Source organism: Brassica rapa, chromosome A10 (genome assembly GCF_000309985.2).
Source record: "Brassica rapa cultivar Chiifu-401-42 chromosome A10, CAAS_Brap_v3.01, whole genome shotgun sequence".
Taxonomy (NCBI): domain Eukaryota; kingdom Viridiplantae; phylum Streptophyta; class Magnoliopsida; order Brassicales; family Brassicaceae; genus Brassica; species Brassica rapa.
The window spans coordinates 19,470,014-19,491,708 of record NC_024804.2 but is presented as its reverse complement, the minus strand read 5'-3'; the positions used below and the strand labels follow the sequence as shown (position 1 = coordinate 19,491,708).

At 39.5% G+C, this 21,695-nt stretch overlaps 10 protein-coding genes and 1 long non-coding RNA gene across 12 annotated transcripts; 7 read left to right on the top strand and 4 right to left on the bottom strand.

Annotated features, from left to right (window-relative positions):
- Nucleotides 1-248: 248 nt before the first annotated feature.
- Nucleotides 249-3,116, top strand: LOC103847201 (NAC domain-containing protein 82). Its single transcript, XM_009124259.3, has 5 exons — nucleotides 249-467; nucleotides 830-1,322; nucleotides 1,406-1,683; nucleotides 1,762-2,229; nucleotides 2,412-3,116. The coding sequence occupies exons 2-5, from the start codon at nucleotides 1,166-1,168 to the stop codon at nucleotides 2,871-2,873; spliced, it is 1,365 nt and encodes a 454-aa protein (XP_009122507.1). The 5' UTR covers nucleotides 249-467; nucleotides 830-1,165; the 3' UTR covers nucleotides 2,874-3,116.
- Nucleotides 2,228-2,899, bottom strand: LOC117128887. Its single transcript, XR_004452297.1, has 2 exons — nucleotides 2,676-2,899; nucleotides 2,228-2,624 (listed from the first exon to the last, which is right to left on the bottom strand). It is a non-coding gene; the product is annotated as an uncharacterized LOC117128887 (long non-coding RNA).
- Nucleotides 3,117-3,159: 43 nt separating the features above from the next.
- On the top strand, nucleotides 3,160-5,569 carry LOC103847200 (vacuolar protein sorting-associated protein 9A). Its single transcript, XM_018655583.2, has 5 exons — nucleotides 3,160-3,480; nucleotides 3,707-3,854; nucleotides 3,936-4,106; nucleotides 4,193-4,372; nucleotides 4,497-5,569. Exons 1-5 carry the CDS (start codon nucleotides 3,389-3,391, stop codon nucleotides 5,442-5,444), a joined length of 1,539 nt encoding a protein of 512 aa, XP_018511099.1. The 5' UTR covers nucleotides 3,160-3,388; the 3' UTR covers nucleotides 5,445-5,569.
- A 131-nt stretch (nucleotides 5,570-5,700) lies between these two features.
- On the top strand, nucleotides 5,701-6,688 carry LOC108870224 (pentatricopeptide repeat-containing protein At1g62350). Its single transcript, XM_018655584.2, has 2 exons — nucleotides 5,701-6,113; nucleotides 6,181-6,688. Exons 1-2 carry the CDS (start codon nucleotides 5,766-5,768, stop codon nucleotides 6,598-6,600), a joined length of 768 nt encoding a protein of 255 aa, XP_018511100.1. The 5' UTR covers nucleotides 5,701-5,765; the 3' UTR covers nucleotides 6,601-6,688.
- Nucleotides 6,689-7,174: 486 nt separating this feature from the next.
- On the top strand, nucleotides 7,175-8,057 carry LOC103847199 (probable gamma-secretase subunit PEN-2). Its single transcript, XM_009124257.3, has 2 exons — nucleotides 7,175-7,517; nucleotides 7,683-8,057. The coding sequence occupies exons 1-2, from the start codon at nucleotides 7,247-7,249 to the stop codon at nucleotides 7,841-7,843; spliced, it is 432 nt and encodes a 143-aa protein (XP_009122505.1). The 5' UTR covers nucleotides 7,175-7,246; the 3' UTR covers nucleotides 7,844-8,057.
- Nucleotides 8,058-8,287: 230 nt separating this feature from the next.
- On the top strand, nucleotides 8,288-9,832 carry LOC103847197 (probable pectate lyase 4). The gene is made up of 3 exons (XM_009124256.3): nucleotides 8,288-9,172; nucleotides 9,271-9,406; nucleotides 9,487-9,832. The coding sequence occupies exons 1-3, from the start codon at nucleotides 8,397-8,399 to the stop codon at nucleotides 9,709-9,711; spliced, it is 1,137 nt and encodes a 378-aa protein (XP_009122504.1). The 5' UTR covers nucleotides 8,288-8,396; the 3' UTR covers nucleotides 9,712-9,832.
- LOC103847196 lies at nucleotides 9,802-10,704 on the bottom strand. Its single transcript, XM_009124255.3, has 2 exons — nucleotides 10,580-10,704; nucleotides 9,802-10,350 (listed from the first exon to the last, which is right to left on the bottom strand). Exon 2 carries the CDS (start codon nucleotides 10,318-10,320, stop codon nucleotides 9,976-9,978), a length of 345 nt encoding a protein of 114 aa, XP_009122503.1. The 5' UTR covers nucleotides 10,321-10,350; nucleotides 10,580-10,704; the 3' UTR covers nucleotides 9,802-9,975.
- Nucleotides 10,705-10,964: 260 nt separating this feature from the next.
- On the bottom strand, nucleotides 10,965-12,788 carry LOC103847195 (vacuolar protein sorting-associated protein 20 homolog 2). Its single transcript, XM_009124254.3, has 6 exons — nucleotides 12,530-12,788; nucleotides 11,979-12,131; nucleotides 11,716-11,868; nucleotides 11,562-11,645; nucleotides 11,308-11,446; nucleotides 10,965-11,210 (listed from the first exon to the last, which is right to left on the bottom strand). Exons 1-6 carry the CDS (start codon nucleotides 12,629-12,631, stop codon nucleotides 11,185-11,187), a joined length of 657 nt encoding a protein of 218 aa, XP_009122502.1. The 5' UTR covers nucleotides 12,632-12,788; the 3' UTR covers nucleotides 10,965-11,184.
- A 69-nt stretch (nucleotides 12,789-12,857) lies between these two features.
- Nucleotides 12,858-13,977, top strand: LOC103847194 (RNA polymerase II transcriptional coactivator KIWI). Of its 2 annotated transcripts, XM_009124253.3 has the most exons (4): nucleotides 12,864-13,108; nucleotides 13,233-13,338; nucleotides 13,620-13,642; nucleotides 13,754-13,977. In XM_009124253.3, exons 1-4 carry the CDS (start codon nucleotides 12,974-12,976, stop codon nucleotides 13,811-13,813), a joined length of 324 nt encoding a protein of 107 aa, XP_009122501.1. In that variant the 5' UTR covers nucleotides 12,864-12,973; the 3' UTR covers nucleotides 13,814-13,977. The 2 variants fall into 2 exon arrangements, with proteins under 2 accessions (XP_033137494.1, XP_009122501.1); XM_033281603.1 differs by lacking the exon at nucleotides 13,754-13,977 and having other exon boundaries at nucleotides 12,858-13,108; nucleotides 13,620-13,735.
- Nucleotides 13,978-15,172: 1,195 nt separating this feature from the next.
- LOC103847193 (amino acid permease 2) lies at nucleotides 15,173-17,870 on the bottom strand. The gene is made up of 7 exons (XM_009124252.3): nucleotides 17,744-17,870; nucleotides 17,274-17,391; nucleotides 16,945-17,178; nucleotides 16,761-16,854; nucleotides 16,470-16,684; nucleotides 16,249-16,388; nucleotides 15,173-16,093 (listed from the first exon to the last, which is right to left on the bottom strand). The coding sequence occupies exons 2-7, from the start codon at nucleotides 17,389-17,391 to the stop codon at nucleotides 15,437-15,439; spliced, it is 1,458 nt and encodes a 485-aa protein (XP_009122500.1). The 5' UTR covers nucleotides 17,744-17,870; the 3' UTR covers nucleotides 15,173-15,436.
- Nucleotides 17,871-19,945: 2,075 nt separating this feature from the next.
- On the top strand, nucleotides 19,946-21,286 carry LOC117129339. Its single transcript, XM_033282946.1, has one exon. It carries the CDS (start codon nucleotides 19,946-19,948, stop codon nucleotides 21,284-21,286), a length of 1,341 nt encoding a protein of 446 aa, XP_033138837.1.
- The last annotated feature ends 409 nt before the right edge of the window (nucleotides 21,287-21,695 follow it).

The following is a 21,695-nucleotide window of genomic DNA, read 5'->3' as shown; positions in this document are numbered from 1 at the left end:
TCTCTTTTTTTTTTACCTCTTTTGTTCATACACATTTAAACTTCTTCTTCTTTTTTGGATTTGGTCTTAATGATGACATTTATGATGTATTTATCTCCTTGTTACAAAATCTAAGGTTCGAAAACGATAGATACATATTTTTCATAACTATTTAAGGTTTACAAAAGAATAGCAAATGTATAATTCAACCTCTAATAATTACATTGGTTAAATATTGTTACCACCAATAAGAAAAAAACATTAAAGTGACGGCCTTTTTATTGGAAATGGGCCCACCACTCTCATAGTAAAACGCGTAGGGTGGGTGTGTGTTTAGCTCCGTCATATATAAAAGGAACCCTTGGCTTCAGTTCTGTCTTTTCTTTCACGCCACTCTCTCTAATCTCTACCTCGCACCCTCGCCTCCGCCTCCCTCCCCCCCTTGCGCTGATCGTCCTCTCCACCGTCGAATATTCCTCTCTCTCCGGGTACGAAATCAATAATCCATGTTTCTGATTCTACTCCGCCATGTTGACTTTGACTTCTCCCGAGTTTGTCGTCAATTTTTGTTGATACTCTGTATCTGATCTAAAGTCTATTCCTTTTAGGGTTTTAGTTGTTTTCTGATAATCTATCATAATTGATGATTTGTCTATCGATATCTGCTGGTTTATTCTCGTATCTAGCTGGTTGTGTAATCCTCGGTTTTGATTTTGATTTATGGATCTGATCTGAAGGCAATTCGTTATTAGGGTTGTATTCTTTTCTGGGTTTGATGATATGTCTGTGTTATTATTGTATCTAGCTGGTTCCGTAGTTCAAGTCTTTTTTTGTTGTTGTTTGTTAATAGGCTTACGTAGCACACCAGATGTCTGTTGATCTCTGCAAGAAGAACCCATCTTTTCTTTGGTGTGACTGTGGTTATATGAGCAGGGGCAGGTTGTGGTGCTTCCAGATTATCTTGTTCAGGCACTGGACTTAGCTTGCGTGCTCTGTTCTCTCTCTCTCTCCTCTTCTCTTCTCTTCCTAGCTTCTCTGCAATCTTCTGCTTGATTTGATTACAAAGTATTCTCTTTTACTGCTCCTGTTACTGTGAACTTTTGTTTTTTGCTGCGCAAAACTCCTACCTTGCTGCTTGTGAGGAGTTTTCTTAGCCGAGTGCAAGTTTTCCCCTTTGGATCAGCCAATGGGGAAAACTGAGCTGGCTCCTGGGTTTCGGTTTCATCCTACTGATGTTGAACTCGTGAGATATTACCTGAAGAGGAAAGTGTTGGGTAAAAAGCTCCTCGTTGATGCTATTGCTGAACTTGACATTTACAAGTTCGAACCCTCTGACTTGCCTGGTACTCATCTTTAAGAACATTCTCATACTTTTTTTTGGATGCTTGTCTGTTTTCTTTTAACTTAGGAGTCTTTGTCTTTACAGATAAGTCCTATATAAAGAGTGGTGATCTTAAGTGGCACTTCTTCTGCCCAAGGGAGAAGAAATATGCAACCGGTGTTAGAGCTAACCGTGCAACTGAGTGTGGTTACTGGAAAACCACAGGGAAGGAGAGAGCCGTTCTCTGCAATGGTGAATCTGTCGGAAAGATTAAGACTTTGGTTTACCACGTTGGTAAGTCGCCTCGTGGGGAGCGGACTGATTGGGTTATGCATGAGTACAGGCTCGAGGACAACGTGCTGACACAGAAGAATATTCCTCAGGTAACTTAAAACGGCAAATATATAAGTTAAGCTTATATCACTCTTTCTTTGCTGATTGATTATGCTTTTGGGATGCAGGATACTTATGTCCTGTGTGTTCTGTTCAAGAAAGATGGGCCGGGACCTAGAAATGGAGCTCAATATGGAGCTCCTTTCAAGGAAGAGGACTGGAGTGATGAGGAACATCGTACTGGTGTTGATGTTCCTTCTACCAGCAATGCCTCAATCTTTCTTCATGGGCCTAACGCAGAAACCAGTCTGTCTATGGCACCCTCACTCCCCCCTAATAAGGATTGTTTTGGTGGCATGATATCTGAATCATGCGTCTCTGATTTCCCACCAGCTACAGCTACTGCCAGCATGACTGCACATTTGACTGATGCAGCTAATGCTCCTGTGCCTGCACCACTTCTTGATCCTAGTAGCAGCACCTCTTTGGCGCAAACCCTTCAGGCGCCTAACGACGATGATGACTTGTATGCAATGTTGGATCTATTTGTTGATGAGGATGAGTTCTTGCCTCTCTCTGAGCCCAACACCAACGAGGTAGGTTCTTTTTTTTTGGCTTACTGTTATGATTGTGTTAGGATAGTGAAGCAACTTTGAAACTGTTAAGTGTTTTGAACTTTAATGGCATTGGTAATTGGTAAACATCACATGAAGCTTCTTTGCTGTCTTATTATCATAAAATGTATTCCTCTGAATCAAATATGTATCATCTTATACAGGCAAGACATGTTCCCAATGTCTCAGCTCCAATTTCCTTTGGAGAGGAAGTGATATTCGACGACCTACCCGACTTTAGCAATATGCATAACAACAACATCATGCCAAGGACACCCTCTTACGACCTGATTGAAAACTCGGAGCTATACTTGGAGCTCCAGGATCTCACAGCTCCCTTAGCACCACCGCATGTTTGGAATGTCAGCGACTCTTACCTGACAGCTCCACTCGCACCACCTCAAGTAGGGAGTGTCAGCGACTCTTACCTGACAGCTCCACTAGCGCCACCTCAAGTAGGGAATGTCAGCGACTCTTACCTGACAGCTCCACTCGCACCGCCTCAAAACGGGAATGTCAGTGAGCCTTTTCTGAATCATCAAGGCCACTTTGATTTCTCCGCTGCTGCTGCTAATGATGATCCTTATTCTTTTCTGCGTCCATGGGACAATACGGACCAGAGATGATAGAGCTTTGGTTCCAACCAAGAATCATCTCCTCTGCCCAGTTCTGTCCTCTCCATGTTCAAGACAGACCATTAAAACCATGAGATAATGAGCGACATTGTATATTTACATTTCTGAAACTCTTTTATGTCGCAAATCTCCCTTTCTCAGCATTCTCTTATTACATTGGATTTAAAGTTTTTTGTTTTGTTTCTGTTTCATAAACAAGTTTTGTTCAAAAAAGAAAAAACGAGCTTAAGTTTATGATGAAGACCCAACTCAATCTGTCCTCATTTATCTCAATGAGTTTCGCATTCTATGGCCATTTTTCGCTTTTTCTAAATTACTCAAATGCGCTTTGGGCTTTAATGGGCTTTATTTTACCCACAATGGAGGCCCAATATTTATAGATTCCTTCCTTTTCTACTCCACAGTACTCATCATTGGTCAATTTCCTCCGACCAAGCTACTTCACCGCTCGGAGATTTAAGTTTGATTGACATCGATCTTACGACGGGATCCGGTGGTGATCGGTGATGGAGAACATAGACGTATTCCCCGGGCTGCACGATTTTCTCGAGCGGATGCGTAAACCCTCCGCCGGAGATTTCGTCAAATCCATTAAAAGGTTCTTTCTCTCTCGATGAGACTTATGAGCAAGATTCTTAGTGATCCGAGAGTTCCCTCCTACATTTAGGATTGAATAGATAAATTGGATATGAGAACATGTCATGATCTTGTTAGTTGGATGCTGTGATAGCAATATCTAAAGCTTAGATCTGAACTTGCATAGTCTACCATTGTTTGTTCTGTTTTGTCGTCTTTTAAAGTTATGCAAGTTCTTATATTTGCAGTTTCATTGTCTCATTCTCGAACCATGCGCCAGACCCGGAGAAAGACAGCGAGGCTGTTCAAGAGTTTTTTACCAAGATGGAGGCTGCTTTCAGAGCTCATCCACTTTGGTCCGGTTCTTCTGAGGAGGAGTTAGACAGTGCTGCAGATGTGAGTTACCTCAGTTTCGTTCTCTTCCTCTTTATCTTTCATTCCGTTTAATCATTGCTCCTTTTTTGTGTATATACTTAGGGACTAGAGAAGTATGTCATGACAAAGCTATTTACGCGGGTTTTTGCATCGAACACAGAGGATGTAATCTCTGATGAGAAACTCTTTCAGAAGATGTCGTTAGTTCAGCAGTTTATTTCTCCTGAAAGCTTGGATATACAACCTACTTTCCAAAACGAAACATCATGGCTGGTAAGCTGATCTAGTTTCATCTAGCTCATGTTAGCGTTACCATGATGATTCTTGTTTGTGACATTTCCTCGTCTTTTTTTTGGCAGCTAGCTCAAAAAGAGCTCCAGAAGATGAATATGTACAAAGCTCCTCGTGATAAGCTGATGTGTATCCTTAGCTGCTGCAAAGTGATCAATAACTTACTGCTAAATGCTTCTATTGCTTCTAAGGAGAATGCACCTGGAGCCGACGAGTTTCTTCCTGTTCTCATTTATGTTACCATAAAGGTATTGTGAAGGGATTGAATATGCATGCTGGTTTCTGATGTCATATACTTATATTTAATACTGTTATGTCTGAACTATGCAACTACATTTACTAATGATCATTATGTACTTTGTTTTTTCTCAGGCTAACCCTCCACAGTTTCACTCAAACTTGTTATATATACAAAGATATAGACGTCAATCTAAACTGGTTGGGGAAGCTTCCTACTTCTTCACGAACCTGCTCTCTGCAGAGTCTTTCATCTCAAATATTGATGCAAAGTCCCTTTCTATGGATGAAGCTGACTTTGAAAACAAAATGGAATCTGCACGGGCACGTCTCTCTGGTCTTGGAATCCAGTCTTATCAAACTGATCACGGCGCTGCACCCACTGCTCATAATCCCAAGAGGGAAACCACGCTTCTGCAATCACAGTCGTCTGATAGTCTTTCTGGAACCAACGAAACACTGAATCAGAGAAGTGAACTACCGATAAAGAAAGCTGAATCCATTTCGGATTTGGAAAATAAAGGTGCTGCCACGCTTTTGAACGGTAGCAGCGAGGCGAGCAAGATCTTGAAAGAGTATCCTTACGTGTTTGCCAGTGCTGGTGATTTGAGGGTGGGAGATGTTGAAGGGCTGCTAAATGATTATAAACAGTTAGTTTTCAAATATGTCTGCCTCTCAAAAGGCTTGGGTGAGGCAACAACATCTTTGGCTTCTTCAAGCTCACCTTTGCAACCGTCTACTGAAACTGAAACTGAGGATCAGACAACAGTGTCTTCAGATGTTCAAACGAAAACCGAAACTGACAGGAGCGTTGATGATTTGATGCGAGCTTTACAAGGCGAAGGCGACAATGTTCATAAACTTTCAGATGTTAAACAAGAAGATTATAGTGAAGATGTTGTGCAAGAAAGGGGTGAAGAACTTGATCCCAAAGTTGTAGAAGAAACAGATACTGAAGACATTGATCTGAAGAAGCTTAGTGCAGAGATAGAGGATGACAATTCTAGTTCCAAACGAGCAGAAGATGAAGACGCTGATTCCAAACATCTAGTTGCAGAAGATCAGAATGACCAATCACAGTGAATGAGTCTTGTATAGAAGAAGCAGAGGTCAGACCATAAAAGTTGCAGCTATCGTGTGTTATGAAAATGATGATGAAAAGTGTTATGACTTGGTTTATTTATAAAGTGCAACATTGGACTCTTAAACAACGCAAGTTGAATAACAAACCGGTTTAATCTGAGACATTAGGAAACCGGTTTAGTTCCACCTTCTTCAAATCATGTTCATGAAATGGAACCAAGATAAGCCAGAGGGTATTTGAGTAATTTCTCGAATTTTCCCTCGTCGTCCTTTTCTACTGCACCAGAGAGAGAGAGGGAGAGAGTGTGTCTAACGGCGAATATGGAAGGGATTGGATTACGCGGAGAGATTCTCCGTCTCGGGTTCACGCCACGCCGTGGTGTCTCCGGCCGCTCTCCGGTTCTCCGGCGAGCTATGGTGATAAAGATGAGAGACCGCAGCAAGAACAGGAAGCCACTGCAGAGAGGTCGCATGCTCAGTATCGAAGCGATTCAAGCCGTCCAAGCTCTAAAGCGAGCCAATCCTCCTCCTCCTTCAACGTCTCCGTCTTCCTCCTCATCGATGCTCGATCGCGTAATCGATTCGAAAATCCGCCGGCTCTTGAAATTCGATATGGTCGCCGTTCTTCGAGAGCTATTACGCCAGAACGAGTGCTCTCTATCTCTCAAGGTTTCATCATCTCTCTCACTCTCTCCATCACGTTTCCGCTGTGTTCGATCTCAAAATTCGTTTTCAGGTTTTCGAAGAGATTCGAAAGGAGTATTGGTACAAGCCTCAGGTGAGACTATACGCAGATATGATCGCTGTAATGGCGGATAACAGTTTGATAGAGGAGCTCAACTACCTTTACGCAGCTATGAAATCAGAGAAGGGATTAGTGGCTGACACAGAGAGCTTCAACACGCTCTTGGTGATTCTTCTGAATCATAAGCTGTTTGAACTTGTCATGGACTGTTATGCTTTTATGCAGTCGATAGGATATGAGCCTGATAGGACTTCCTTTAGAATCCTTGTGCAAGGTCTTGAATCCAATGGGGAAATGGGGTTATCGGGTATAGTTAGGCAAGATGCTCATGAGTATTATGGCGAATCGCTCGAGTTTACTGAAGAAGTTGAAGACATCTCTAGTCTGTTGATCCCACAATGGAGAAGATAAAGTTTAGAGATTGGAGCTTAAATAGTAGCTTGAAGTTTGATCATACTGTGTACTGAACTCTATAAAGTAGACCCATTTTTCTATCTGATTTGTGTAGCCGCGAGTAGGGCTGGGTTGCGGGTCAAACCCGCCTGCGGGTTGCAAAATCTACCAACCCACCCCGCATAAAATACTCATAACCCGCACCCAAATCGATTTTTCAAATTGTTCCGGGTCAAACGGGCCTTGCCCCGCGGGTAACGTAGCCGCGAGGCTGTTTGGTATCAATCAGATGATGTATCACGGCTAGCCACACCGTCTCATTTAGGCATTATAAGTTGTAACATTGGAACTAGGACTGTTACCGATAGCACCAGAGAAGATATGAACTTAAATCTGTTCCTAAGTCAGTCAGTGGAAACCACTAACAGCTTAAAGTCCACAACTACTTGTTGAGTATTCATTAGCTTGAGAGTCTCAGAAGTTCATCAATTCGTTATGCAAATTCATATACAATACGCAAAATAAATAAGACTTTGGAAAAAAATTGAAGAATTTGTAAAACCAAGAGTTTTATTTCAAAACGACGTCGCTGCGTCTCGGTGTGCTCAAGTAGGAACGAAATGTTTTTTTTTCTCTCTTCAATTTTCGGTAGTGGCTGAAGAAGATGGAGGCTTCACGGAGCGACGAATCCAATCTGAGCCCTAACCGCGATCAGAGATCAAATCTGAATCCAGCTCATAACTCTATGATATCATCAGGGCAGGTATGGCCAACGATCGACGGTCCGTTGGGGCTAACGGAGGAAGCATCGGTGGACTACGCTCGTCGATTCTACAAGTTCGGATTCGCTCTCTTGCCGTGGCTCTGGGCTGTCAATTGCTTCTACTTCTGGCCTGTTCTCCGTCACTCTCGGGCTTTCCCTCAGATCCGAAACTGTAAGTTTTCAGATTATTACAGATACATTGTGGCGTTATTGATGATCCAATGACCAGTGGCTAATGTGTTCTATGTTTAAATGTTCTGTCACTGGTTTTGGATATGATTTAAGAGGATTCAGACTTTTGTATGTACCTTACAACTCTTCTTGTGATGTTTTGTAGATGTTGTTAGGTCAGCAATTGGGTTCAGTGTCTTCACAGCTCTTCTTTCAGCGTGGGCTTTGACATTCTCCATAGGGGGGGAAGAGCTTTTTGGACCTGTTTGGGATAAGTTGGTTATGTACAACGTTGCTGACCGTCTTGGCTTGGCTGGCTTGGCCTAGCTCTCTCACTCTCTCGTTCATCTTTGACATGTAGAAACGGTGAGATCTATTCTCAGTGTTTCTTTGTTTATCCCCTTCTTATGTTTTCCTTGGCGAGGATTACTTGTTTAATGAAAATTGATGAGATTCATGTTGTGAATATAAGATGGGAGTTTCAACATTCTGTTAAAAGCAAATAGTTCTCAAGAGATGTTTCATATATTTCTTGATCGAATTCAAATCATCAGTAATTAGCATTAAAGTACTAAATATAGCAAGCCAAGTTAAAAAAAAAACTAGTTGTTAACCAATAATAAAACGGTTATACTATTTTCTTTTTACTTTTAGAAGGTTGCTTCAAGTTGTTACAACTTACAACTCTACTTCTTCATGAACTCACACTAAATAGAAATAAAAAACTAACCTTTTCTTTTGGTTAACAAAGAAACAAACTCGATCCCTCATATATATACACTCCATGTGTAGACCTCATTCTTCACAAACAACATAGCTTGTAATCATATAAACCTCAACCTTCCTTTTCGATCTTGATTCACATTTCAAATTAAGAACCATGGTTAGGTTCTTGACCATTGCGCTGATTCCAATCTTGACCATTTTGTTCGTGGCAAATGTCTTGGTAGCCACGGAACTGAATGTAATGGACAAATGTTGGAGACCAAACCCACATTGGCGTAAAGTCCGTAATCAGCTGGCACGGTGTTCGGTCGGATTCGCTGGAAAAATGACGGGAAACATCGGTAAGGGAGTAACACAATACAAAGTAACCGACCCTTCTGATGATCCTCTAAACCCCAAACCAGGAACCCTAAGATATGCAGCAACTCTCATCAAAGGCAAAAAATGGATCACGTTCAAAAGAAACATGAAGATCAACCTCCACAAACCGCTGCTAATCAGCAGCTTCACCACACTCGATGGTCGCGGTGTCAGCGTTCACATCTCCGGTCCTGCATGTCTCATAGTCTACAAAGCCACCGATGTGATCATCCATGGACTCAAAATCCACGACTGTAAAGCTCACCCACCGAGCTCGGTGATGGGACCAGACTCAAAGATCATGGAACTTGGACAAGTGGACGGAGATGCAATCAGGCTAGTCACGGCTAAGAAAGTGTGGATCGACCACAACACGTTATATGACTGCGAAGACGGGCTATTAGACGTCACGAGAGGGAGTACTGACGTCACAGTGTCGAACAATTGGTTTAGGAATCAGGACAAGGTCATGCTTCTTGGACATGATGATGGGTATGTGAGAGACAAAGACATGAGAGTCACTGTTGTGTTTAACCACTTTGGTCCTAACTGCAACCAGAGAATGCCACGGTACATATATAAAAATCGTCTTTTATAAATTTGTTTGTAACCATTTGCATGAAAACTAAACGCTTTTATTTAATTTAATTTGTTATATCGATATGCAGAGTGAGACATGGATATGCTCATGTGGCGAATAACTATTACCAAGGATGGACACAATACGCTATTGGAGGAAGCATGAGCCCTCGCGTGAAGAGCGAATCAAACTACTTCGTCGCACCAGAATCCGGACGCAAAGAGGTACGTACTATCAAACCGCAATCGCGAAACGTTAAACACAAACGCATTTTCTTCTCATCTAACGTTTGAGTATTGTGTAGATAACTTGGAAGAAACATAGTCAAGGTGATAAAATGCAATGGAAGTTCTACTCGGTGAATGATTATATGGAGAACGGAGCTTGTTTCGGCTTACAGAAAGGTATTGGAAAAGCCCGGCCCAATTACGGCCCATCTCAAAGGTTCATAGTAGCGGACGCTAAGACAGTTAAAGAACTCACTTCTTCAGCTGGAGCGCTACACTGCACCAGAAACTCTGTCTGTTAGAACAACAACAAGCGTTGTCTTGTCTTTTACACTCAAACACATGAATATGTATATGTAACCGTCTAAGAATGATATATTCCAGTAAATAAATAAAAGTTTAAAGAAAGCAGAGTTAAAACCTTATGAATATTGAATTGGTTGTACTTGAATTTGAGCTTTTATAAAAAGCCTATGCGGGTAAGTAACAAAAAGCAATGTAACAAAACAGATCTAGTCACAAATCTTAACAGAGACAATGTGTTTTGATTCTAAACTAGTAACTAATCAAGGCACTGATGATGTCTTGTCAGAAACTGAAGAAGACTTGTCCAGTGATTGAGCAGATTTAGAAGATGTTACTGCTGCTGCTTGTTCGTCTTGGACGAGTTTCCTAAGTTTAGTCTGAAGACCACGAACTCGATCCTCGGTTCTCCTAAGCTTCCTCCATCTATAAGCAGTCCAAAGGAAAAGACCGCCGTAGACAACAGTATAAGAACCCCAAACGTATGGATAAGCCTCGGCGTGATCTCTGAGTTTCTTGTATTGTTCTTCAATCGCTCCTACAAAGCCAGGAGCCACTTGGTTTGGCTGGCTCTCCTGGACTTCTAATCCGCTCTGCTCTGTCGCCATCTCAGATCACAAACCAGCTGCTGACAAAATCTAAAGAGAAAAAAAAGGAAATCTACAAAGTAAGAAAGATGAGCTTACATCATGTAGAAGAGTTATATCGAATTAAGGAAAATATAAAAGGCTAAGCATATTCCTTAGCTACAAACTGAATCAACAATCTCTAAGGCATTTTCACAAACACTTTCTATGCATCTAGGAGATGTACAGAGAGAGATCACCAATATGAAATTCCATTTCTCTATAATCATCAAAAAGTTACCTTTCAGGTAGAAGAAGGATTTTCAAATGAAGAAAGCTCAGAGAGCCCACCAGATCGAGAGACGGGAGAGAGATTGATTGACAGCTGACGAGAGTTATACACCTTTTCCCTACCGGTCTGGTTTATTAGTTTTCTTTGGTCAATTAAATTGCGGTTTGGTTTAACAGAATACATTATTGTCAATTTTGCCAAACAAATTACTCTTTTGAACATATCAATTATCATCAATCTTCTTCCATTTTTTTAATCTCAATTTGTGTAATTGTAAAACACAGTACTTTTTAATTTATTGAAATCTGATAACAAAACTGGTCATTATAGTGACAATTTCCCCATTTTACATATCTCCTTGTTAATTGTTATCCATCAATTTGTTTGCTTGTTCATGTCAACACTCTTGATTTTTAGAAACCAACCAAAACATACATAAACCATAATGATCAACATTTTCTTTTTTCGTGTCACACTGGAAATTCCAAGAACCTTGTTCTTTTGCAAGCTTTACACATTGAGCCCACAGAAGAAAAAAGTGTCAAGAGAAAGAATGGTAATAATCCAGGGATGGTGGGGCTATATATGGTTCCATCACATTCTTCTCTTCTGAATCAAGCTTCCAAAGGTTCTTCAAGTACTGCACCCAAAACAAAAGCATGCCTGAGTTTCACGTTCATTGTATGAAGCAATTGTTACTTATACAAACTATCACAAATACGAAGAAGAAAAATAACCTTTTCTCTTTGTGGAAGCGATTTCCGCAGCATTGGGAGCGATTGGTTGTTTTGTTGGCACATCAGGGAGATCCAATATCTCGTCTTCTTCACGCACGGGCTCTGTTGTAGGCACTTCAGGCATGTCTTCAACATTGAGCTTAAAAACAAACAAATATATATAACCAATTTGACTCCATTCAAGAAGATTATAACAACGAAAATGGTACTAGAAGAAACATGAACAAGGAGAATGTAAACTATGATAGTGATACCTGACTTTCTAGGTTGTCGAATTCTGCTAAGATCTCTTCTTCATCTTCTTCTGATAGTTTCTCCCCTAATATGGCACTCAGCTCCTAAAACCCCAAATAGTTTAACAAGTTAGACAAAGCAAGCGAATACAAAAATGCTTATTTGGTAACTCACATCCTGATAAGCCTTGGCCTCGGCAGTGTCATCCATTAGCTTTTGAACATCATCAAGGTTGACTTCACTCTGAATCGCTTTAATCGCACTGTTGCCTTGCTTTAGGCTCTCAAAGACTGCCTTCTGCTTGCTTGTTAGCTCAATATCTGCCAACTGAGAGTCATGCCAATATGTTTGTTTTTAGGTTTCTTCAACAGACTAAACCTAAAGGGATCAAGTATATATATATATATATATATATATATATATATATATATGTTTACTTGTTGTTCGACATTGATGACCCACTGATCCACTTGCTTCAATAAGTCTTCTTGCGTCCGCTTCTTCTTCAATGCTAACAAAGCCCTGTCTTTCCTCTTCTCCCGGATTAAGTCCCTCGCAGCTTGCTTTTCGGCTTCAATCACTTTCTCAAGCTTCACGAAGGGTTTAAAAGAAACAAGAAGTTTAAGAAAAATAAATCAAGAAGCTAAGATTACAAGAAACCGCATTCCATTTCTCAAACTGACTAAATTAACAACCGATGATTATCATTAGCATGACATAATTATCAAAATTTGGATCCAAGACACATTCTAAAGGAAACTTCAACACCCATTTGAAAAATCAAGTCTTTGAACAAGCCAGCCAAAGTCAAGCAAAGTGAAGACCTTTAGTTGTTCATCTAGCTTCCAACAGTGAGTATATTAGAATTAGCAGAAACTTGAGAAACCTTTAACCTCCTCCCATGATCTATTGGTGAATCAAACTCTCAGTCACCCTTTCAATCTCAGATTCAAGAAAAAGATCCAGTTCGAGCAAGGAAAGAAGAAACCTGTTGCTGATATTGACCAAGCTTGCGCCTTTGGGTTTTGAGAGAGAGGATCGCTCGATCGACCTCCGTGATCTTTGGTTTCTTCACGAACATATTCCCCATCTCTGCTCCACTTTTGAGAACTACGCGATTTCAATCCCAAAGTCTCAATCTTTTTCAGTTTTTCATAAACCACAAAGCCTAAAAAGCTTCCGCCTTTTATGTTTTAACCGCGCGTTTTCTCAAACTCGCGTTTTAAAATTGCGTTCCGAATCTAACAGCTGTTCAATAGTTATAATTGTATCACACGTACTACAACAGCGCGTGTTCGGTGAACGCAACTTCATAAATACGCGAGAAGAGACGCGACGTTTCACTTTCCGTCAAGAGTCTTGTGTAAAAAGAATCTGTGATTTGTCTGATTTTTGGTTTTGCGAGTGTACTTTGGTCTGAAAGAAAAAAAAAATGTCGTGGAGAGGAAAACGAAAAGACGAGGATGTCCGAGCATCAGATGACGATTCTGAAACCCACGCTCCGGCTAAGAAAGTCGCAAAGCCAGCCGAATCCTCCGAAGAGTCTGACGACATCGTCGTCTGCAATGTTAGTCCGCTTCTCTCCCTAATTCGATTAAGTTCTGATTTTCTTAATGGGGGTTTTTGCTCAAATTAGGGGTTTGATGAAATTAGGGTTTATAATGAATGTTTGTTGGGGCTTTTGCATTCAGATATCTAAGAACAGGAGAGTCTCTGTAAGGAACTGGAACGGTAAAATTTGGATTGACATACGTGAGTTCTATGTCAAGGACGGTAAAACTTTGCCTGGCAAGAAAGGTACACTCTTTTTTATTTATTTCTTTTGAGTGTTCCCTAGTGTTGTCACAATACACCATTGCAAAACATGTGTTCGTTTAGTTCAGTTTGGTGTTTTTAAGTTTATTCATCTACTCTGGAGTGGAGACTGTGAAAGTTACTGCTTACTATTAGGGTTTTTTTTAACTGGCAATCTACTGATTGGGAATGTACTAGTGTAGTGTTGATACTCTTTGTCTCTAGGAACAGCTAACATTTGCGTAATCTTGTTGACATTTACAAGTTTGTTTATATTTTTGCAGGTATCTCTCTAAGCGTTGATCAGGTATTTAACATCCTTCACCCTCTTTTCCACAAGTTTTTTGCTTCTTCTTTTTTTTGTTGTTGTTATCTCCTTACGTCTTACTCTTACACATAATGTTTTCTTACATTGCAGTGGAACACTCTTCGGAACCACGCAGATGGTATTGATAAGGCGCTCGCTGACCTTTCTTAGGTTTTTTTTTTAAACTTGAATTGTATCATCGGGGGTAGTAAAGTCTAGTAGAAGATTACTCTCGAGTGTTTTTTTTCTTTTGGATCTGATTCAGCCTCTTGGCAGAACATTATGTTTTGACGGTGTATCATGGACTCTTTCTATCTCTTTTCGTTCACACATGCTTTAGTTCAATTATATATGCACGAAAAAAATTGGATTCAAGTTGGGTGAACTTACAAATGTTACGTATAGAACGAGACATGCCTTGATATGAAACACTGACTCATCTGCCAATTCAAAACATTCTCAAGTCATTTTAAACTTTATCTAAAAAGTGACATTCTCATAAGACTTTATCCTGCTTCCGCATTATAGTGTGTCAAGGACCTGTTGTCAGCTAGTAAATGATGAGCCGGTCAACGGTTCGGATGAGCATCCTGTTTTCGGAAGAGGTCATGAGACCTAACTATCTTGGACCTTGGTGCTGTTGGGTTATTTGCATAGGTCTCTCAGCTTTGACATATTAAATATCGTGTGCTCCTTATTGTACACGCAATTCATTTAATATTTTTTTGTCTATCTCATGTCAATATCACTGACTAACTCATCGGCACAAACTCAGCACAGGAATCCACTCAACCTCATTCATATGTTTCCTCTGTGTAAGAAACTGTTTACCCTACCCTCTGATTACTGAATCAGTGGGAGCACGAGGAAAACATGTTTAGATTTCCAGGTTTGACTTTAGTAGATGCATTAGTACCAAACCTTTTAGCTTTATTGGTTGTACTTTCCAGACACGTGCCTTAAATTAAGGGTAGATACTTGCAAAGTTTCGAAGATTCTAATCATTTCCAAGATCCAAGAACCATACATGTTCTTGATAAGTGAAAGGTAGACCATTATGTATATAATTTTATTACGATAGGCTGCTGGGTGGCCAGCTTACTTTGACTATTGAAGAATTTTTTGTTAAAGCAAAACCATCCAAGTTGCTCCTTTTTAGCTTTCACTTTATTATTGTAAAAACCAATGTTAATGTCAGTGTCACTTTGATTCAAATTCTATCTTACCATCACCATGACTGTAAATGATAACCACTAAAAGGAATTAATAGAATAAAAATGGATGGAACAAGATGAGTGAAATTGTTTTTAAAATATAGTATATTCATTTCATTCATTCTTTGTCAAAATTGTTGAGAATTATTTATGAATGTTTTTCTTTGTATTTTTCTTTTTGAAATAGATGATGGAATGTTTTACTTTCTATTTTTTCTCAATGTCATTCTACATCTTTCCATTCTGAAAATTAGTAATACAGTTGTAAGTTGTAACCCATGTTCTCAGCATATTCACTCATTTGTACTATAAAAGATGCAATCGATAAAACTATCTCATTAAACGAAATCTACAACTTGATTACTCTAAACTGCATGGTTTAAGACATATATATTTTTTTTTTTTGACATATACTTATAACATATTTGATAAACTTTATTTTAAAGATGATACGATACATCAAATTGAAACTTAAATTATACACATTTTTTCAATTCTTTTTTCAAATGCTTAAACATAAACAATAAGCTTTATACACCAAATTTTCTTGTGTTCATTGGTCCTTAATGATCATCAATCATCAATACGTAGTCTGGAAAGGCTTGTAGACCTTAAGATCAAGCATTACTCCAGCAATCGAACCAACTCCAGCGACCACCGAGATCACTAGACAAGAAACACTAAGCATCTGCAAACAAACCCACCTCGTGCTCCATTTCTCCACCTTCCTCTGCTTTATATACATCTCCACCGGGAAATAAACCGTCAAGGGCCAAAACCCTAAGGCTCCCAAGATCCCAACCACGTCGTTGAAGAACGGCATCAGCATCGATATCACCGTGGTTAGAACGACGAAACAGCACCTGAACACTACCCTGAAAACGTTTGTTTTGTACGGAGACCTAAACCCTGGGATCTTGAACTCGAGTTCCTTGGTGAGCAAGTCATTGTCTGGAAACCTCTCCGAGACTGACTTTTCAGCGAAGGCGAAGATGGGCTGAGAAAAGACTTGGTAAGCTCCGATGAGGTGGACTACGATGGCGGCGTTGGCTATGTCGAGGAGCCAAAAGGGGTTGTAGAATCCGAAACCAGTGAGGAGGTTTCCTGGTGCTGCGTCTCCAAAGGCTGCGTAGCCCATTGAGCCGCATAGCATGTAAAAGATGGTTGTGATGGCAATGCTGAGTTTTGTAGCTTTCTTCATCGTTTTTGATTCTGATGGTGGTGACCTTACAGTATCCTAGATACAGAGAACCAACAGAAATAAATAAACTGTAGCTTGTGTTCCAAGAAACTGTGAATCTTTAGTGTTGTTAACCTATAAAGTTGAATTTTTTTTTAGGGTTGTATAAAAAATGGAAGCTTGTGTTCCAAGAAAGGTTTTTATTTTATTACCTGAATCTCAATTAGGACAACAGAGTAAGAGTAAGCAAAGGCAATGTCTCCAAGTGCTTGAAAGGTTCTCCATATCTTCTGTGTTTGAGTCACTGCTCCTATGCTTATTCCTGTGAGACTTCCTTTGAATACTCCATTTGCTATAGAGATTCCAAATCAAAGATTTATCATTTTTTTTTTCAAAGTAAGATTTTAGGATACTACTTGTAGTTATTACTCACCAGCAACTTGAACAATGCCGAGAGATAAACCAATGGCAGAGTAAGTAAAAGACATGACAGCTGCTACAATGGATATCCACCAGATCTGGTCGAAGTCAGGAACCTGAGAGAGCAAGATCTCTGTCACACCGAAGATGATCATGTAAGGGTTGCTTGACATGTGACACGGGTCTTTTCCACCGCTCTTGTGGAAACAGTTCGATCTCTTGATCGCCCTGCATGGTCCATCAAATGTTAGTTCTATAACCTGATTTGAAGCTTGTGTCACAAGTAAAACTAAGAAACACTCACATCATGCTTATGGATGCTGCGATTGTGTAACCGATCGCGACACCAAACAGATTCAAGTATTGAATCAGCCCACAGATCTTGAACTTAAACCCACCTGTAATAAAAACAGAATATCTCAACATTTAATACAAAAAGCAGAGGAAAAAACCAGAGTGAGATTACTTAAGAACAGAGTATTTATTACCGAGAATGGATCGAACTGCGTCCATGTAAGTGTAGTTTCTCTTGCCGGAGATTGCATCTCCGGTTCTATAGCAGTCGCTGAGGAGTGTGGAAGAGTAGAGAGTAACTAAAGAGAACAATAGCATCACCGCAGGTCCAGCGACCCATCCAAGCTGTGCAATGGCCCATGCCAACGAGAGAACGCCGGATCCGATCACTGCTGTAATTATATGAGCGCTTGCGGTCCAAACCGTCCCTGGATTATTATAACAAAGAAGAAACGTTTTTAGTATTGCGTTTATGTAACAATTTAAAAAGTTTGACATTTTTTGTTTTGTTTAAGACTGTAACCTGTTCTTTTGAGACGGCCATCATCGTCGAAGCATTTGAAAGCTGGTTGTTGAGGGACGGCCATGTCAAAGACTTGGTGGCCGTGATGGTGGTTGTTGACGGCAGCGGTTGCACCCATCTGTTAGTAACAAAACCAAACTTAATTTACTTGTTTTATTTCCCATAAAAACAATTTATATTACAAGACCGTGAAAGAGTGACTCACAAGAAACATATATATATATATATGAAGTATAATTAAAATTAGAAATGTTATTCATACTACTTTTAAAATATATATATATATATATTTTAGTTCAGATATTTTTTTTTTGTCAGCTGCCCATCTAAACTAAATCAAGCGGTGGTCAGACGATCTGATTCCGAGACCGAAACATCTTCCAAGTTTGTTTTTTTTTTTAATTTGAAAGCAGCTTCTTATAATACTTTTGAAGTATATGTGAAGATAGGGAGAGATGTAGTAATAGTACCTCCTCTTATTAAGCCTTAGGAGAAGCAAGACTATTATTACAAAGCTATGAACACAAAGAAAGAAGAGCAAAATAAGGAGATGGGTGATGGTGATATGAGTTGCTGCTGCGTTTCAATTTGTGTGATGGTCACCATCTTATATAAGCCATGAAAAGTGAGAGATATTAATTAATTAACTAAAAAGTATAGTATGGCAATTATTTCAATTTTGACAATATTTGCTTGTTGGGTATTTTTCTTTTTCTCTCCACCATCACTAGTGATGGCGTATAAGAGAGAATCTAATGCTTGTGTTCTCCTCCGTACCTTTAGAGGTCGACTTAGTCACTCAGATATAATTATACTATTTATATGAATTGAAAAGACTAAAACATCATTATTAAGGATATACGACGTTTAGGATTATATAATTAGAAAGAATTTTTGCTGCCAGAAGTGCTTATAAATATACTATTATATATGGTGGAATGTTCATCAAGTTGTTCCTCCATATACCGTGGAGTTTCTTTACGCATGCCACGCGTGGTGTATTGTTCGAAAGTAGAAAACAAAAAGAAGGAAAATGAATTATGAAAGTTTAGAAGTTTCGGGAATGTTATATAGAATTTATTCATGTACCTAACAAACTACATTTTTATAACCGGTGATTGTAAATCTCAGCATTAATACATGATTCAGCATAATTTATTAATTTGACAAAGAGCAAACTTCTTTTTTTGGTCAAAACAAAGAGCAAACTTATATGAGCTTTCGTAGATAAATTTTGAGCCAAGTACCAGCACCGTCCAGCGTCTTAGTGATGGATGTGAGTATATTGAGAAGAGAATCGAATATGTCGAGTGCTTCTATCCACCATCATCTCATTATTATTATTTTTTAAGCATTTTAAGAGCATCTTCGAAACTCTTCATTAGGAAACTGTATGTTCTTTTTTTTTTTGAACTAAAAACTGTATGTTCTTTGAATTCCAGAATGCTCGATATTCTTTTTCCCTTGATATGTAATTCGTCAATTCGTGTCTTTTTTAGTTAATAAAACACATCAGATATAAATATTTTCAACTTTCTACATTTTTAATTCCTTATAGTTGTTGTAATCACAAGCATTTCAACAATGTCTACGATGGAAATGTCAAATGGTCAATCTTGATCGTGGTGATGCATGAATGAATATGATCTGATGTTTACCAAATCATTAGTGGTTTTCACAACTGTGTCGCAACTCGCAAGACCCTTTGGCCTCCCTTGCCATTTTTTTGTCAAATGAATAACGCTTAGCGATCATGGTATAGGATCATGTATGTTGGGATTGTGAAATCCCGTGTCCAACTCTATATTATCCGATTAGTACGATATTGTCCACTTTGGGCCTAATTGGCAAGCCCGCATGGATTTACTTTTGGTTTCCATCCCAAAAGGCCTCGTACTATTAGAGTTGGACATCTCTTTATATATTAGACACTCCTTGTCTAATTCTCCAATGTGGGACTTAGTTTGTTATATCACATTCTCCCCTTCAAACTAAGGATCACATTCATCTCGTGTCTCACAACTGACTTCCAGAATCTTCTGACTTGATTTCTGCCACACACCTCTCATTCCTAACTCATAGGATACCCATTCATCACTCATTCATCACTCAAAGGGTATTTTGGTCTTTCTTGCAGATTTCTCGTCAACCTGGGACCTGTGATACCAATTGTTGGGATTGTGAAATCCCGTGTCCAACTCTATATTATCCGATTAGTACGATATTGTCCACTTTGGGCCTAATTGGCAAGCCCGCATGGATTTACTTTTGGTTTCCATCCCAAAAGGCCTCGTACTATTAGAGTTGGACATCTCTTTATATATTAGACACTCCTTGTCTAATTCTCCAATGTGGGACTTAGTTTGTTATATCACATATTGTTGGAGATAAACTTGAAAGATAGCTTGAAGTACAAGCTAACCTAATCACACAAAGATATGGATTACTAAAGTGATTAGGAAATATGATTTGTGTTATTCCTAATGAGAATAGGAATTGTTATGTCCTATATAAGTGATTACCATTGAGTTGTAATGATTACGAGTTTTGAGTGAGTGATTGAGTGATTAATAAGAAACTGATATTTGGACTTGAAGTTCTTGTGTTCTTGAGTTCGTGTTCTATACCTAAATACTGCGAGATAATATTTGGTATCAGAGCCCTATATTATCATGAGTGATGTTAAAGAAGAAACGGGGAAAACCGGACCCTCGTCGATAAAACTTCCTATGCTAAACAATACAAATTACACTGTCTGGGCCATGAAGATGAAGATAGCTCTTAAGGTCAACAAAGTGTGGGAAACCATTGATCCTGGAAACAAAATCGAAGATAAAAACAATATGGCTATCGCATTACTCTTCCAGTCAATTCCCGAATCGCTAACACTGCAAGTTGGTGAACTTGATAATGCAAAAGCTGTGTGGGACGCGATTAAAGCACGACATGTTGGGGCTGAAAGAGTACGAGAAGCTCGTTTGCAAACACTAATGGCAGAATTTGATCGTCTTAAGATGAAAGAGGACGACACGATCGATACCTTCGTAGGCAAGCTATCGGAGATATCATCAAAATCTGCTTCTCTCGGTGAAGTCATTGAAGAAACGAAAATCGTGAAAAAATTCCTGAAAAGTCTACCACGAAAGAAGTACATTCACATTGTTGCTTCACTTGAACAAGTTCTTGACTTGAAAGTAACAAGTTTTGAAGATATCGTGGGAAGACTCAAGGCTTATGAGGAAAGAATCTGTGAAGAAGATGATGAACAACAAGATGACCAAGGAAAGCTGATGTATGCCAACTCTGAATCTAATCAAACAAATTATGGCAACTATGGGGGAGCCCGAGGCAGAGGACGCGGAGGCCGTTCCACTTGGAGAGGAAGAGGCCGTGGCAGGTCCGGAAACTTCTATAGCCAAAGAGATGCATACAGACAAGGTCAAGGACGTGACCTCTCACATATTACTTGTTTTAATTGTGATAAGCAAGGGCATTATGCGACTGAATGTCCTGATAAGCAAGGACTTAAGCTGCAAGAAACAGTTGAAAACAAAACAGAGGAAACGCAAGAGGCTGATGAGCTAATGATGAATGAGATTGTCTACCTCAACGAGCAGAGAGTAGACCCGAGTGTGTTTGATACAAGTCTAGATACAAATAATGTCTGGTATCTTGATAATGGTGCGAGTAACCACATGAGCGGCAATAGAAGATTTTTTCATAAACTTGATGAAACAATCACTGGAAAAGTAAGATTTGGAGATGATTCCCGCATTGATATAAAAGGAAAAGGATCGATTCAGTTTGTTTTTAAAGGAGATGAGAAGAAAATCCTAGGTAACGTGTACTATATTCCCGGGTTAAAGAGTAACATAGTCAGCTTAGGTCAAGCTACAGAAGCAGGATGCGAGGTTCGAATGAAAGATGAAGAACTCATGCTGTTTGATCGATATGGAAAGTTGATGGTGAAATCAATCCGAGCTAAGAACCGACTATACAAGGTGACTTTATAAGTCGACAATCTCCACTGTCTTCAGATATCAGCACGAAACGAGTCATCAAGATGGCATGCGCGTCTTGGGCATATCAATACAGATACAATGAAAGCAATGGTAAATAAGGAACGAGTGACTGGCATACCAGCTTTGCGAGTTGAAAAGGAAACATGTATGTCTTGCCTACTCGGCAAGCAAACGAGGAAATCTTTTCCTCAAGCTACCACATATCGAGCCACCGGCCCTCTAGAGCTCATACATGGTGACCTCTGCGGACCTATCACACCACCAACACCGGCGCAAAGGAGATATGTGTTCGTACTAATTGATGATTTTTCACGTTATATGTGGACTATACTGTTACAAGAGAAAAGTGAAGCATTCGAGAAGTTTAAAAACTTCAAGAAGCTAGTCGAACAAGAAACAA

Bases quoted from the DNA above. Each gene is read 5' to 3' on its own strand.
- LOC103847193 (XM_009124252.3), bottom strand. From the start codon at position 17,391: ATGGGTGCAACCGCTGCCGTCAACAACCACCATCACGGCCACCAAGTC. The intron at 16,855-16,944 runs GTAATAAATACT...TTTTTATTACAG, and splicing joins CGCAGTTCGATCCATTCTCG to GTGGGTTTAAGTTCAAGATC. The intron at 16,685-16,760 runs GTGAGTGTTTCT...TGGACCATGCAG, and splicing joins GCAGCATCCATAAGCATGAT to GGCGATCAAGAGATCGAACT.
- LOC103847200 (XM_018655583.2), top strand. From the start codon at position 3,389: ATGGAGAACATAGACGTATTCCCCGGGCTGCACGATTTTCTCGAGCGG. The intron at 3,855-3,935 runs GTGAGTTACCTC...GTATATACTTAG, and splicing joins AGTTAGACAGTGCTGCAGAT to GGACTAGAGAAGTATGTCAT. The intron at 4,107-4,192 runs GTAAGCTGATCT...TTTTTTTGGCAG, and splicing joins AAAACGAAACATCATGGCTG to CTAGCTCAAAAAGAGCTCCA.
- LOC103847194 (XM_033281603.1), top strand. From the start codon at position 12,974: ATGTCGTGGAGAGGAAAACGAAAAGACGAGGATGTCCGAGCATCAGAT. The intron at 13,109-13,232 runs GTTAGTCCGCTT...TTTTGCATTCAG, and splicing joins ACGACATCGTCGTCTGCAAT to ATATCTAAGAACAGGAGAGT. The intron at 13,339-13,619 runs GTACACTCTTTT...ATATTTTTGCAG, and splicing joins AACTTTGCCTGGCAAGAAAG to GTATCTCTCTAAGCGTTGAT.
- LOC103847195 (XM_009124254.3), bottom strand. From the start codon at position 12,631: ATGGGGAATATGTTCGTGAAGAAACCAAAGATCACGGAGGTCGATCGA. The intron at 11,646-11,715 runs GTGAGTTACCAA...TTGGGGTTTTAG, and splicing joins AGGCCAAGGCTTATCAGGAT to GAGCTGAGTGCCATATTAGG. The intron at 11,211-11,307 runs GTTATTTTTCTT...TTTTGGGTGCAG, and splicing joins CGCTTCCACAAAGAGAAAAG to TACTTGAAGAACCTTTGGAA.
- LOC103847199 (XM_009124257.3), top strand. From the start codon at position 7,247: ATGGAGGCTTCACGGAGCGACGAATCCAATCTGAGCCCTAACCGCGAT. The intron at 7,518-7,682 runs GTAAGTTTTCAG...GATGTTTTGTAG, and splicing joins TTTCCCTCAGATCCGAAACT to ATGTTGTTAGGTCAGCAATT.
- LOC103847197 (XM_009124256.3), top strand. From the start codon at position 8,397: ATGGTTAGGTTCTTGACCATTGCGCTGATTCCAATCTTGACCATTTTG. The intron at 9,173-9,270 runs GTACATATATAA...ATCGATATGCAG, and splicing joins TGCAACCAGAGAATGCCACG to AGTGAGACATGGATATGCTC. The intron at 9,407-9,486 runs GTACGTACTATC...AGTATTGTGTAG, and splicing joins CAGAATCCGGACGCAAAGAG to ATAACTTGGAAGAAACATAG.
- LOC108870224 (XM_018655584.2), top strand. From the start codon at position 5,766: ATGGAAGGGATTGGATTACGCGGAGAGATTCTCCGTCTCGGGTTCACG. The intron at 6,114-6,180 runs GTTTCATCATCT...ATTCGTTTTCAG, and splicing joins AGTGCTCTCTATCTCTCAAG to GTTTTCGAAGAGATTCGAAA.
- LOC103847201 (XM_009124259.3), top strand. From the start codon at position 1,166: ATGGGGAAAACTGAGCTGGCTCCTGGGTTTCGGTTTCATCCTACTGAT. The intron at 1,684-1,761 runs GTAACTTAAAAC...TTTGGGATGCAG, and splicing joins CACAGAAGAATATTCCTCAG to GATACTTATGTCCTGTGTGT. The intron at 2,230-2,411 runs GTAGGTTCTTTT...CATCTTATACAG, and splicing joins CTGAGCCCAACACCAACGAG to GCAAGACATGTTCCCAATGT.
- LOC103847196 (XM_009124255.3), bottom strand. From the start codon at position 10,320: ATGGCGACAGAGCAGAGCGGATTAGAAGTCCAGGAGAGCCAGCCAAAC.
- LOC117129339 (XM_033282946.1), top strand. From the start codon at position 19,946: ATGAGTGATGTTAAAGAAGAAACGGGGAAAACCGGACCCTCGTCGATA.